This window comes from Aulostomus chinensis, chromosome 18 (genome assembly GCF_037954235.1).
Source record: "Aulostomus chinensis isolate RoL2024-O1b breed Wild chromosome 18, RoL_Achi_v1.0, whole genome shotgun sequence".
NCBI classification, from domain to species: Eukaryota; Metazoa; Chordata; class Actinopteri; order Syngnathiformes; family Aulostomidae; genus Aulostomus; species Aulostomus chinensis.
The window spans coordinates 11,039,959-11,054,687 of record NC_141337.1 but is presented as its reverse complement, the minus strand read 5'-3'; the positions used below and the strand labels follow the sequence as shown (position 1 = coordinate 11,054,687).

Genomic DNA, 14,729 nt, shown 5'->3' with positions numbered 1-14,729 from the left:
TTCCATACTGAAACTAGAAGCTGTTCTGAGAGGTGACGTTTATCGTCTCGTGGGCTGACAAATGCTGCCAAATCTTTCTTTTTTTTCACTATGCTGAACAAATCCTTCCCCAAATTCGATGGGTTGGTCCTTGACACATGCTAGGCCAAATGTAACTTTGCTTCCCCTTTGCAGGTTTCAGTTTTAAGAGACCTTTAGTTAGTTCAGCCAGAAACATTCTACATGTCTAAGAGGTTTTGGACAGTGTTTAGCAGGCTATTTCCTCTTTGCAGGTGAGGACAGGGATCAAATGTTTTACCCTCCAATCCAGGGACATCTATCTGTTATCATGTTCACTTTCAGCCTGGAATCACAGCCCAGAACCAGTTGTCATCTGGCTTTACTCGGCCAGCCGGGTGAGTCCACTCCCTGCAAACACTGCTGCGATCCAGTTTCAGTCAGTCCCAGCACTGCCAGACTCTGAGGAGCTGGATCAGATGTCCCCAAAATGAAATGGGCTCTTTTATCACAGCCAAGTGGCAGCTGTCCTCCGGGCAGCTGCATACCTGCAAAAGGAGATACATGAGCCTCCTCATGGCTGACAGTGAAGCGGTGTGCATCAGTGACGGGGACGGTCAGGAAAGCCGTCCATCACCGAACACCCTCACTGGGAGCAAAGCATCAGGTACGATGGGTTCAAGGAGCATTAGGAATAAACCAGGAGTGTACTTCATTCACTCATTTATTTGACACAGGCAGCAAAGAACCACAAGGCTGGCTGCGTAGCGCGCACTCTTTCAAGGGTAAACAACATATTTACATCCCAACAACATTCAAGCCACACAAATGAGGAAATATATCTTTTAGGTCAGATTTCACAAGAGCTGGAAGATATTAAACATCCCATTTTTCCTGCTCTGTCAGATGTTTGTCACCCACCAATGGCGGTTTAAAAAAAAAAAAACTCTTTATCTTCTGTTTCCCTGACAGGGTAATTTCCTTCCTGCACACACAGTCACCTTCCCCTCCGGCCTGAATTCCTGACTTGAATGGAAACGCTGCATCCATTTTTTGCAAAGCGATATGTAAAGCTCAGGAGAAAGGAAACAACAAGTCAAGGAAATAGGATTATTTATCAGCTAGAACTGCTAGGAGGAAATATTTAGTATTCAAGAGGTTTGACTCCTGACAATATGGCATGTGAACCGTACGATACGGTGTGAATTTGTTGGGTGACATTCATGATGAGAAGTGATCCATATAAAGGCAAATAAAAGCAATCAACTAATTAGACACGAGTATCAGAGCATAAATCCCTGCCTGCCTGCGTCCAATTGGTTACAAGCATTTTAATGGCTTGTTTGACTGATCGCTAACATCAACCTAAAAGAGTTTAATAGCCTTGAAACTAAAGAGCACTAATGATATCAGTTATTAGCACCACCGCTCGAGCTAACATTAAGTGACGGAGACACTGCCACCACAGGTTTGTCACCAGGCGAGAAATTGGTCAGCGATGGTGTGGAAGTCATTTCCTCCATGCCTTGCAGGCCGGGGGTCAGCCACTCACAGCCATCGGGGGTTATCTGGGTGGTGGGGGTGTGGACCACGGTGCTCTGGGGGGTGGGAGACACCACCTGGATGGACACATCGGAGATTCCCGGCTGGGGGCTTCCTGCAGGATCTGTGACAGCCACGCCCCCTGAAGACAAACAACATCTGCATCCTCAACAAGAATGGCTCCATTGTTTCTGTATCGTTTTAAATTTACAGACAATGTTATTTCAATGACACTCACTGAAATATCACACTTTACTTTTAAAAATTAAAAAAAAACAACTTCCTAATAAGACATTAAAGGCACGCGGTATTGTGGGCCAGCTCCTGAGACGGCAGCCCAGTTAAAGTATTTCTGAAGGTTAGCGATTCCCAGATAGAACTGACAGAAAACATCTAAGCTGAAGAACAATGTGACTGATGATTCAGGCCCTTTCACTCAGCTGTGTCACGGTGGGAATATTACACTGTTGTGGAAAAATACGAGAAGGGGCAACAGATCTTTCTGTTCCAGAACTCTATTCAAATCTATTTAACTATTTGACTGCTCTTCTGCCACCCAATGGTGATATAGCTTCTGATTGATTTTCATAGTTGACGATGCGGCAAAACAGAGTCGTAGAAAATTCTCCAACCAAGATATGGTAATTTTAACCTTTGGAGAATAAATACAACTTTTTAAGTGAGAAATTGGTGAGCCAGACTCAATTAGAGCAACTAAACAGGACGAGGAGATTTCTCCTCTGACTAGATTGGGCATGTGATGACATCACATGGTTAATTAACACTGACTGGTCGAAGGAACTTGTCTGTCAAGCCAAGCCCTCCTCTCATCATCTCATAGTGGTTTTAGGAAGGAGGGGATCCAGATGTAGCTGCAGAGCTCAATTCTCAGCTTGCAGTCGGCTGTCTCATCAGGCTAGGGGACAATGGGCCAGCTCAACTGTGCAAACTTTAAAACACTTTGTTTTTATAGATTAAGTTTTTGACATGAATGCCTTATTTTGCCAACTACAGTAAAATCCCAAGGTTGGTGTTGCAGATCTCTGCCCGGCCTGTGACACTTGCTCACTGAGACAGCTGCGGGGTTTTTATAGCGGCTTCTTGTTACCTGCTGGTAAAAAGTTTCGACATTTGTCCGTTTACACCACAACTGCAGCCAAAACCAAAGTTTAATTGTTTGATTGACATTTTTACAACTAACTCTGATAATTTCGTAAAACGTGCACGTAAGAGTTTATTACTTTTTGAGGTGCAAGAATGCAGCACTTTTAAATACACGTCCTGTTAGAGATAAACTGATGAGTATATTAAAATACAAGCAAGTTGTTCCCAGAGTTCGATATCATAACGTTAATGAGAAGTTAATATAACCGATGTCAGCATAAATCACCCTGTTGATAACCCTTATTACTGTCATTATCACTGGAAGGAAATGTGTTTTTCGAAGTGAGCCAACTTCTAAGGAATCAGCGTCTCATGGCAAACATCTAACGTGTCACGCTCCAGTCAAGGACAGTCGTGTGATTGATGAGCTGCTGAGAGCTGCACCTGTTCATGATCCGTGACCTTTTTACCTCGAAGTATCGGTGTGTTTGTTTGCCCTCTGGGTCACTTTGCTCTTATTGTTTTTCTCAACATCTCTGATTAATTCTCCTATCAGACTGTGAAATGTGAAAATGACACACTTGATGGCCACCTCAAGTACAAATGCAGCTGTTGTTGGATCAACTTCAAAAGGGAGGGGCTTCCCTAAATAATCTGTCCTTCTTTCTTAGACACCCTTTCACTAACCCCCCCCCCCCCCCCCCCCAATCTCAAGCACGGATCATTCATTTTAGCACCAGGTGGGATTTGCTACATCAGAAAATGTTACAAGTCAACAAACTGCTCCCCTCCTGCGTCTACATCACGCTCTCATTCCCGCACAGATGCAGTTGAAGGGTCATAAAATGGCCTGAGGGCATCAGTCTGGGTACAAACACTTCACGCACACACAGACACAAGCACGAGCATACACAGACACAAGCACACACACGCACAAACACACACGCCCTCTACTAGAATGTCTGGTCAGCAGTCATGGTGCAGCAGGGGTAACAGGCAGCAGCAGCAATGGCAGCGGACGGGGACTCGTCACGCTGCCACGGCTGCAGCGAGCGCCTTTGTTGTGAGGAATGTGTCAGTGCTGAAACATCCTGCACTTATGACTGTGTTGTTCGCCGCTCTTGTATGACAACAAAGGTGCTTGGTCCTGTTTTTTGTGTTTATTGGCTCTACGTTCATTTAAAGTAGCTTTTTTTTTTTTTTTTTACATGAATGCCGGATCACATGACTAGCTGGATCGCAACACTCTTGAGTCTCAGCTACCATGTTTCAAATGGGCAGTGTGTGTGTGTGTGTGTGTGTGAGTGTGTGTGAGTGTGTGTGTATGTCTATGTGTGTGAATGTGCGTGCATGCCTGTGTATGTGTAATGTGTCTCCCAAAGTTTTGTTTTTCTCCTTGAGCTCTAATTCCATGTCAGTCACACTGAATATTGGCCTGCATTCTCAGCTGTTCCACTTCATAGCACTACACACACACACACACACACACACACATACAAAAACGCACAGACATTTTGTCAATTTTTTCCTCTATCTTCATCTATCTGGTCTGTCTTCTTTTTCTACACGTCTCCCCCCCGTCCCCTTCTCTTGTCTGTCTTAAAAAAACACACCCTGAGCCCTGCAGACATTTTCTTTTGCTGTTTCACTTGTTATCAACTCCCCCCCCCCCGCTCTCCTCCAGCCTCTTTCTTTCTCCGACTCATCACTGCCCTCATTCTTTCTCTGTGTCACCACTCAGAATTCTCATGGCTCTTCTTTAACTTCAAAGGCAGTTTTGAGATGAATACTGTATCCCTGCAGAGTGTGTGTGTGTGTGTGTGTGTGTGTGTGTGTGTGTGTGAGTGTGTGTGTGTGTGTGTGTGTGTGTGTGTGAGTGTGAGTGTGACTATATTAGTGTGTATGTGTACCAGCACCATACAGTTTGCCTTCCAGTTTGTGTGTGTTGGCGTCTCACTGGCCTATCAGCAGCTGTTGTCACAGGACAAAATTCAAGATCAATGGTGTTATGTTGCCAGCATGACTAGAGTCTGGCATTCAGTGATACCGTGTGTGTGTGTGTATGTGTGTGTGCTGTTACCTCCACTCTCTTGCCCAGCAATGTCACTCGTCTCTCTAAGTTCTTTTTGCCACTGGCGCAGCTCCTGCACATCTGGGCGTGCCCTGACCTATAAAAACACATGCACACACACATGCGCATGCACAAGCAGTCCTGTCACATAAAAAAAACATTATCAATAAATCAATTATGTTGTGGGCTCTATTTAAAGCATGCTTATTATTAGATACTATATTGTTCTGTTACATCCTCCCGTGGTCTCTCCTGCCAATTCAACATGCCGAAGTCAACCGCTGACAAGAGCCAACAAGAGCCAACAGTGCACCCAGCAAAAACTGAGGACAGCAAACAACCAACGACTGCCCCACATGGGCTTGATGTGTCCACTGCCTTCCAGTGGAAGTAAAAATTTCCAAGTTCCAAGTTGCATATTTCACCTGGAACCTCCCCTGAGGTTGAACTTCCAACCCAGAAATTAGTGATCCCTGGTGAACCCCAATGTCCGGTCGAAATGGTTGTAAATACACAGCATTTAGTGCTTTAATGTCACACATAGTGTACACAATAATGCGTAAAGTGTTGTTATCAACTGGTATTACCAACAGCCGAAGCCTCAACAATGTTTTTTTTTTTTTTCCACCCTTCAACTGGAATGTGGTCAACTTAAGTGTGACATCACCCCCCAAGTTCTAATGTAAAACAAACCAGGGCATTCAAATGTAAAATGTTATTTACTGTATATATTTCTAAACTCAGGTAAAACTGTTAAGGCACTGACTCCACGTTTGTTCATCCCCCTATCTCTTACATACTCTATTCTCTGACGTTCCTCTCCCACATTGACTGTCTTCTAAGTGCCTGGCTGTGTTCTTGCTATTAGCAGCAAGCTCACCAGATACGACGGAGCCTGGGAACGGGCAGAGGAACTTGGGTGTCACAGTGCTGCACCAACCCCTCTGCTGATGGGAGCGTTCCATAGAAATGGAAATGAGGGTTGAGGGTCAGAAGGGGTGAGGGGAGGGGAGGGGAGGGGAGGGGAGGGGGTGGGGGAGGGGTGCGTTCTGAGTCTGTCATGTTTGCTCAACATCGTTTGTGTACGTTTGTCTCTGTGTGGCCATTTCTACTCTACGCTGCTTTTGACCCTTCAGAAAGCTCCACTCCTCCTTCTGTTATTGTCAGGTAGTCATAATTGACGGAACTATCTAATGAGTTCGAAGCGAAGTAAAATCTGGTCAACTGGACGTAAGTTTATCTTGAAGACGTTTCACCTCTCATCCGAGAGGCTTCTTCAGTTCTAGTGAAGAGTGTGGAAACTCCAGCTTATAAACCTATGTGGGAGTGGTCAGTGCTATTGTGGTGGAAATGACCCTCCCGAGACTCACCTGGCCTCTCCAAACGACAGTCGTTGTGCGGTGTCAGGGAGTTTCAGGGGTGGTCGTTGGGGGGTTTCACCGACCACTCAGATGCTAATGGGCTGTGCTGGCATCAGCCGTTCCACATGGGTCTTTCAGCTGAACTCTTTGGGGAAGTTTTGAAAGGACTTGGTTGTAAATAGGAGAAAGGAAATGTCGCAGTCCACCTCCTCTGTTCAAAGATGGTTTCTCTATCCTGACGTGGATGGCTTCTTTAACTCCTCTTTCAAACCATCTGTCCTCTCTGTCGAGAATTTGGACATGGTCGTCCTGGAAGGAGTGGCTTTCCTCCTTGAGGTGGAGGAAAACCGCTGAGTCCTGTCCTCCAGAGTTGGCTCTTCTATGTTGGGCCATGCGCTTGTTGAGGGGCTGTTTGGTTTCCCCTATGTAGAGATCCGTGCAGGCCTCACTGCACGGATCTCTACATAGGGGAAACCAAACAGCCCCTCAACAAGCGCATGGCCCAACATAGAAGAGCCAACTCTGGAGGACAGGACTCAGCGGTTTTCCTCCACCTCAAGGAGGAAAGCCACTCCTTCCAGGACGACCATGTCCAAATTCTCGACAGAGAGGACAGATGGTTTGAAAGAGGAGTTAAAGAAGCCATCCACGTCAGGATAGAGAAACCATCTTTGAACAGAGGAGGTGGACTGCGACATTTCCTTTCTCCTATTTACAACCAAGTCCTTTCAAAACTTCCCCAAAGAGTTCAGCTGAAAGACCCATGTGGAACGGCTGATGCCAGCACAGCCCATTAGCATCTGAGTGGTCGGTGAAACCCCCCAACGACCACCCCTGAAACTCCCTGACACCGCACAACGACTGTCGTTTGGAGAGGCCAGGTGAGTCTCGGGAGGGTCATTTCCACCACAATAGCACTGACCACTCCCACATAGGTTTATAAGCTGGAGTTTCCACACTCTTCACTAGAACTGAAGAAGCCTCTCGGATGAGAGGTGAAACGTCTTCAAGATAAACTTACGTCCAGTTGACCAGATTTTACTTCGCTTCGATCTACGATGACCTGGATGAATGAGAACCTACACAGATATCTAATGAGTGTGTGCACACACACTACCTGTCATGCGCGCACACACACACACAAAAACAGTTTTTTTCCCAGTTCTTTGAAAGATTACCTTTTTAATATACAAGCTTTGAGCAGGATGCTGACAGTTTGTGTGTGATAGTGTGGAGACAAAAAGCTGAGTTGAATTAGGGTTTGTGTGAGTGTTTGTGTGTGTGTGTGTGTGTGTGTGTGTGTGTGTGTGTGTGTGTGTGTGTGAGCGAGTGTTTTGAAGCCTGTCTGTGTGCATCAGCACTGCTGTTTAACAGGGAGAGGTATTGTTTTGACTGTATTCATGAAGCCAGGCCAGGCCTTGGTGTGTTTGTGATGGTATACACACTCTGTGTGAGCAAATATCCTCTTTGAAAAAAAAAATTTTTTTTTTTAATACAATATCTTTCTGGGTTGAATCTCGGAGTCTACTTTCCATGTCACAGCACATGACAGAGTCTGTTTCACTGTGAAAGTGAGTCCACCTCTCACGCTGGGTGTGCCTATGAGGGCCAGGGGTTTTAAGTGTTGTTGCCTGTGCAAACATTAGGAAACATGACATAAAACAAAAAAACTTGCATGTTAGAAATTATATTTTCCTAAGTCGAGACATCAACATTAATGCATGCAAGTGATTTAAACTGTGCACAGTAGCCCCCCCTTCCCCTCTCACACACACTTCAGTGCCACTGCACCTTTCAAGCAGCCGTCCTTTTATGCGAAGCAGCCTGAGACTGAGCTCCTCTCCCAGTCTCACACTCCGCAGAAGCAGCACAATGGCTTCTGTTTGGAGGAACAGGCCGACAGCCTGCTCAATCCTCCCTTCACACCCACCCATCAATCAGCTTTTTGTTGACTAATGCATTGGTCAAATTTTAAGTGACCAAGCGACCTGTGAATTGATTTCCTGTACACTCAGGCACAGTGAAATAACTCCATCCTTCTTTGTAAATACAAACAATAACAACAAAATTACAGAGGAAGATGGAGGCCTGTCACGCCCTGATCATCCTCCTAATTCTCAGACAGCGTGTCCTGCAGACAGCGGAGCCGACGGCCACTTAAAGGTCCTGAGTGCATGTGACATATTTTCTGCATGAGTGTCACTGCACGTGGACAAACGATTAATCCATCATGGACCATTCAGCCGGAACCACAGACCTAATTCTGCTGTTGACTACACAGATATCTGGGTGTCAGTATGTGTGTGTGTGTGTGTGTGTGTGTGTGTGTGTGTGTGTGTGTGTGTGTGTGTGTGTGCGCGCACACGCATGTGTGTGAGTGTGTGAGATCATCTCAGCTACTTCTTTAGTTCATGTCAAGTGGGATACCAATCAAGCCTCACAGCGCTCCACTGTGAGGCTCCAACAACTAGTGAGGAGCATCTTCATCAGAAGACTCACAATTTAATTATATCATTATTTAATAGCTAAAATATAATTGTCTACAATAACAAAGTATCAAATGTATGAAGAGAATATAATATAATATAACGTTGCCCCAGAGACTACTGGCTTTGTAAATAAAGGTTCTGATATGTCAGCGTTGTGTTCAGAATTTGATTCAGCTGCCCCCAGGTGGCCAAAAATGGTTGTTGCAGGTTTACTATCATCATTACTAGTAAGAAAAATAGTGGTAAGAAAGAATAAAATTAAACATTTTATAATTGCAACAACCAGATAAGTGATCAATTCATATATTAACACTATGAAAACACCAGTATTTACACATTTAAACTCAGCTAAGCTACAAAAAAAATACAAAAACATGCATATATCAATAAAGCGGTGGGAAAACAGAGATGCATCGTGATCTTAAGATGATTTCATCATGGAAAAAATCAGCTGAAATTTCTAACTCCGATTGTTGACATCAGCATCATCGCTTGCTTGACAGTGGGGCAGTGTGTATATGTGTGTGTCTGCAATGGCACAAAATATGCAAGTAAATTCCACAATTCCCCATAAATTTTGTTAGCAGAGTGGTTGCTAACTAGAAGCTAAATGTGACTACAGAGGCTGCAGCTCATGTCATCAAGCCTCATTACGCCGGAACACGTAGAAGAAAGAAGAGACGCTCAGTTGTGTTGATGTTGAAGTCATGCGTTTGTCGTGTTCTATTATAGCCTCGCTTTTTAGATCTGCTGCTTGAATTTAGAATTCAGAAGTTGCTACCTTGCAGGTTCACCTACAAAGACTATACGTGTGCAGCACCACCAACAGATGATGCTAGTGGAGAACCCAGAAAAAAAAATCTCAGCCAGTTATGATCACTTACTTAGACAAACTTGTGTTTTATAAATGTGTTTTTGCAAAGCATATGAATACACATGTATATTAGATGTTGGTTGGCAGAATGAAAGCGAATTAAACCTTTCATTTGTCCTATCTGCTCCACATGTATCTCAGAAACCGTGCGCAAAACCTGAGGCGGGAAACACGTCTGGTTCCTTCTGCCTCTGTGCATTATTAACAGCGTTGCGTATTTATTCCTCAGTGCTGACAACTTCGTTTGCTATTTTTGTGTGTGCCTACTAAGAAGACATTTGCCAGCTGTCTTGTAGGGGCTGACTTGTTTGAATGTCAGTCAGTTGAGTGCACGGAGCCAAAATGACCAACAAAAACACACCAGCACAGAACGACCACTGACACTTCTCTGACGTCAGTAGGGCTTGATGCACTGGGATGTGATTTAGTATGCAGGGATAGGTCAGACAGTGCAGCGCTACAGGCAAGACAATGCTAACAACGGAGTGTGTGTGTGTGTGTGTATCTGCTCAATAAACTTGTGAATTACAGGGAGACAGTGGTATGATGAAAGCCTTCTTCTCTTCCACTCCTGATATTGACAGTCAAACTGTTTTGAGTATTTATTGTGGAGTAGCTACATTAACTCATCTGACCAGCCCTCAGAGAGCACCAGAGGTCTTTATGATCAGCTGAGTGTGTGTATGTGTGTGTGTGAGTGTGTGCGCATATACAAGTATGTGTGCATTACAAAAGCAGCCATGGATGAATGGATTAGAGTTGGGCTAAGGCACACAGTGTAGAGAAGATTATGTAACATGTTTAGACGTAGCAGCGCTTCATAGTTCTACGTGAGTGAAACTAGAGACAATCGCATTATCTGGGTCATGGATGTGATGTGCGTACGTGAAGTAGCTCCCCTCTTCTTCTTTAGTGTTTCGATGGAGAATAATGATGCTGTGTGTGTGTGTGTGTGTGTGTGTGTGTGTGTTTTACAATTCCAATTTACAGAGACCCTCCCTCCTTCCTATCCCTCAGTCTGTCTTTCTTACAGACACCCTCTGCAGTCAGCGCTACGTCACACAGGTTATATAACACAGTGTAAGAGTGAGGGGGAAAGGGGGGGGATGATGGGAACATAGTGTATTGATAAAAGTCGGGGTGTACAGTTTGCATACAATGCATATAATCTTAATATTGTACTGCTATAATTGTGCTGTAATATTTAATATCATTGAGCTAAACCGCAGTGGGTTTTTGTTTTTTTTTGCATTCATACAGTAAATCCCATAATCCTATTATAGTCTCATAAAATATTCCTAATTTAAAATCTCACACTCGGGCAGATTTGATTAAAACACATCTTAGTTTTAGCTTTTTGGATATTAAATCTGTGTGCTGAGATACCAGAGAGAGAATTATTATGTATATTCTCACATCATACGGCTGATGCTCTCGTGTCTGCCTGCACTGTACCTGCTGTTGAAGGAGCAGCAGCCATGACACAGTGCAGCGCCTGCCAGGACTTTGCCTCAGTGCCAGCTACTCCCCCCCAAAAATATCTGTGTATCTTGAATAAATGATGATCCTCCGTGTCAACCTTGCGCTCTGATTGGACGGCGTTCACAGCCTCCCCGAGCTTCTCCTTCTTCTCTTTGCCTACTCATTACAGATGTTGCCAAGGCTGCATTTCTCTACATCTTTCCAGATTCATAAACCGAGACCACTTTGCAGCATCAGCTTGTCTCTCTGCTTCTTTCATCTCTTTTTCTCTTCATCCATCTATCCGTGCAAAAATCTCCCAAACACGGCCCAAGCTTCCTCCTTCCACATATATCATCTCATCCTACATCTCTCCAGCTCAGGGCTGTGTGTCTCTTGGGGTGCCAGGCTGCAGTGATATCAAGAGGCCATCCTGAGTTTCTCTCAGCCCAGGGTAAACACAGTCATCTGGCTCACTGCTGCCCCCTGCAGGCTGCAGAGGCTAATTAGATTTTGTGTTGTTTTGGGGGAGGAAAAAAAAAGAAGGATGTGTTGCCCCCTGCTGGTACTGTAATAGCCCAAATCTGGATAAGTAAACACGTTAAACAAATCTTTTTATGCCCACGTGCACATTCATGTGCAAACACAGGACATAATTGTTCTTGACAGCACAGCTGCGATCCAAACCCCCCCATCCCCCAGAGAAAGGAGGGACGAGAAACAAAAGAAAATAAGAGCTTCTTTTAGAGGCAACCAAAAACACGACTGCTGTTTAACACTGTAGGAGGCCAGCTTTGACTGTGTGTGAGGCAGTTATTGTGTGGACGAAGCTGCTGTTTGCCTCTGCCAGTGTCTGCGTGCGCCTATTTATATCACAACACCCACACCGGAAGGAATTAAGCGCGGCATGACTGATGACATAATCAAGCTGCTGAATGAAATTGCTGTCTCTGTTGAAGAGTTGCGGAATTGGATTATATACGACAAGATCGCACAGAGGGCCAAAGCACTGCACAAGGGTGTGCACGCACGCACGCACGCACTCTCACACACACACACACACACACACACACACACACTATCTTCAAACCACGCTATTTTTTAGCGCCTCCAATTTTCCCCCTCTGTACTCTCAGTCCTGGCCCTGGTCGAGTGGTATTACACACAGTTGAAGATTGCCGCTAGTGTTGTCTACTGTACCTTGTAGCCCCTCCAGAAAGCCTGGATGAGAAGAGCAGCCTGATCGTCACTCAGCAGCAGATACAGAGGGATGGGGGGCCGGGGACTGAGGGCCGGGACAGATTACAGGCAAGACAGGAGGGAGAGTGTGTCATTTCATCTGCATTCAAAACGCATCACGTGTCCTGCGAGTTTGCATTGTGTGATGTCAAAGTCTAGTTTTTGTATGATGACAACCTCCAGGAAGGAACCCATTCCCACAGGAAATGAATTTTTTTTACACTTTGATTTACTCCTTCCCAATTGGTCGACCTGATTCAACTTAAATGTGATCAGACCCATCTTTAGAACTAGCTAATGTTACTGTGAGGACTGAGAGTTTTACGTGTGTGTGTGTGTGTGTGTGTGTGTGTGTGTGTGTGTGTGTGTGTGTGTGTGTGTGTGCGTCAGATGACACTCACTGCATGCTGAGCCAGTCCTTGACGAAGGGTATATCATGGAAGTTCACTGGTTTCTGCCCTCGCCTGCGGGGATTATGGCTGAAGAGAACATAACCACATGATGCACAGTCTTTAACACACGGTTAAAATACGACTTGTGAGAGAATTCATGCAGTGAGGTGAGATGGGTCATTCTCTCTACTGGGGCCCTTACTTGTAGAGCCACTCAGTGAGAAAGTCACATGGGTTGAATGCTGTTATTTTCCCCTGGAAAAACAAAAAACAAAGAAAGAGTGATGTAAAACACAGTGCTGAAAAAGAAAGTATTCTGATAAGTTACAAAACTAAAAGTAGAATTGCCGCTATATAAAAATACTACATCTCAAGTAAAGGCTCTGCACTCATAGTAAAAGTATGGCCGGTTCTGGTTAGATGACCCAATGATTGACAGAATAACAGACAAAGGCTCTGGGATGACAGAACTTTGGAGATGACAGACAGGATTGCAGATAGCTTTGATGCTGTCTGTTTTTGAATGGTGATCACAGCAGGGCAAGAAAGAGATCAAAGAGCACCTTTAGAACCTGAGATCAAAGTAAGAGATTGTCAGGGAGTTGTTGTGATGTCATAAAAACCATGGCCCTGCCCCTCAAACAACCAGCACTGCAATACTGAGTAAGAAGTTTAATATTTACTTCTACAATGAACTGCAAAGTATGGTGACAGAACATTCAAACCCAGTATAGTGCAAGAACCAAATTATGGCAGCGGATGACAGTGTGACAGGGATTTGTGTGGCATATTTCAACATAAACAGCAAGTTTTAAACCCATCTGTGGTCTTTATGGTATTTGATTTTGACATGGATGTATCTGAATCTCATATCTCAGACCTGGAGACAACCCTGCTCCCGGGCTTCTTCAAGCAAAGCCTCCAATCCAGGCAGCAACACCGGAAACACTCTCTGTTCCATGAACCGTGTGACTGGATCTGACACACAGACATACACACATCAGGAGAACGCAGACATTTGTGAGATCCCTGCAAGCCAAAGTGCATTAATCTTACGCTGATGTGGAGGAGGGGAGGTTGTGTCAGTTGCTGCCAGAGGAGTTTCTCCACACAGGAAGTGGCCAGTGAGAGCATGGCGGTGCACTAGAGGGTCAAGGTCGGTCAGAGGATCATCACCCATGAACACCTAATGAAACCATTGTTCTTATTAGTTTAGTGGATGACATACAACAGGCCTGACTAGACAGCTGTGGCCCACAACTGACCTCGACTGCAGCGGGTCCAGGTCCTGCAGAGGGGTGTGTCCTCTGCTGAGTGTTCCTGGTACTCTTGTCCATCCAGACGGCATCAGGAGGACTTGGCATCTCGGCTTCATATTCTCCAGAAAACATTGAATAAAAAAAGGAAATAGCTAAACCTTTCAAAATTCTCAAAAGCTAACAAGTGCATGTCATCTTACCTTCACACGCTTCCTGCCAAAGGGATTTTTTTGCTCCGATTATTTTTGCCATTATTCTCTAAATACTTAAGTCCGCAGTTGGATTCGCCGCTGTTTCGATGTCTTCTGATTAACGTCAGAATTCTTTATAAAGGAAATAAACGCATGGCACGCATTTTAGTTTGTAGTTACCAGAAGCTCAGTGGTTGCTAAGGAAGTATGCTGCGTTCAATAAAATTCGTAAACAATCTTGAGTACAAAAAGTTTAAACGTGTCACCGAAACATCAGAGCTTCGATTTCTGACTGCATAAACATTTCACCACTCTGAATATATTAAATTGTAGACTAACAGCTCAGAGACATAAAATCCAAGGCATCTGTGTCCGTATCCCCCGTGACTGATGTCGAAATTCTAAGGGCTCCCCAAATTTCCGAGGAATCTTGAACGCTTCAATATCTATATTTGTAATGCGCATGCCTGTGTCTGTTAGCCTGTCTTCCTTTAACGATATACATTTTGTTTGGGATGATTTTGTGATTAAATGTTGTTGTACTCACAAGAAAAGTAGCATACGGAGTCCTGGACATCCACCCCGCCGCAGCGCCATTTCTTTTTTTGAGCAAAATGAGTTCTGCACTTCAGCACAGGAGACAAAACACCGCGAGAAACATGAGCAGCAGCGCGAGCGGAGTTCCCGCAGAGGGGAGTCGTCTCCACTAGAGGCTAGAGACAGAGGCACAACCGATTAATCAATAAACA

The 14,729-nt window shown here is 44.7% G+C and overlaps 1 protein-coding gene across 2 annotated transcripts; it reads right to left on the bottom strand.

The window, feature by feature from the left end:
• Positions 1–514: 514 nt before the first annotated feature.
• Positions 515–14,666, bottom strand: iqck (IQ motif containing K). 2 transcript variants are annotated; one of them, XM_086184018.1, is made up of 9 exons: positions 14,528–14,666; positions 13,796–13,908; positions 13,587–13,716; positions 13,411–13,508; positions 12,733–12,785; positions 12,540–12,617; positions 12,100–12,184; positions 4,724–4,811; positions 515–1,681 (listed from the first exon to the last, which is right to left on the bottom strand). In XM_086184018.1, exons 2-9 carry the CDS (start codon positions 13,892–13,894, stop codon positions 1,407–1,409), a joined length of 906 nt encoding a protein of 301 aa, XP_086040144.1. In that variant the 5' UTR covers positions 13,895–13,908; positions 14,528–14,666; the 3' UTR covers positions 515–1,406. The 2 variants fall into 2 exon arrangements, with proteins under 2 accessions (XP_086040144.1, XP_086040143.1); XM_086184017.1 differs by lacking the exon at positions 14,528–14,666 and adding an exon at positions 13,990–14,205 and having other exon boundaries at positions 516–1,681.
• Between the last annotated feature and the right edge of the window lie 63 nt (positions 14,667–14,729).

What these genes read in the sequence shown, in the direction of transcription:
- iqck (XM_086184017.1), bottom strand. Translation starts at nt 14,041, where the DNA reads ATGGCAAAAATAATCGGAGCAAAAAAATCCCTTTGGCAGGAAGCGTGT. An exon ending in CTGGACCCGCTGCAGTCGAG is followed by an intron (nt 13,717 to 13,795) that starts GTCAGTTGTGGG and finishes TGGTTTCATTAG; the next exon opens with GTGTTCATGGGTGATGATCC. An exon ending in CTTTCTGGAGGGGCTACAAG is followed by an intron (nt 4,812 to 12,099) that starts GTACAGTAGACA and finishes GTGTTTTTATAG; the next exon opens with GTCAGGGCACGCCCAGATGT.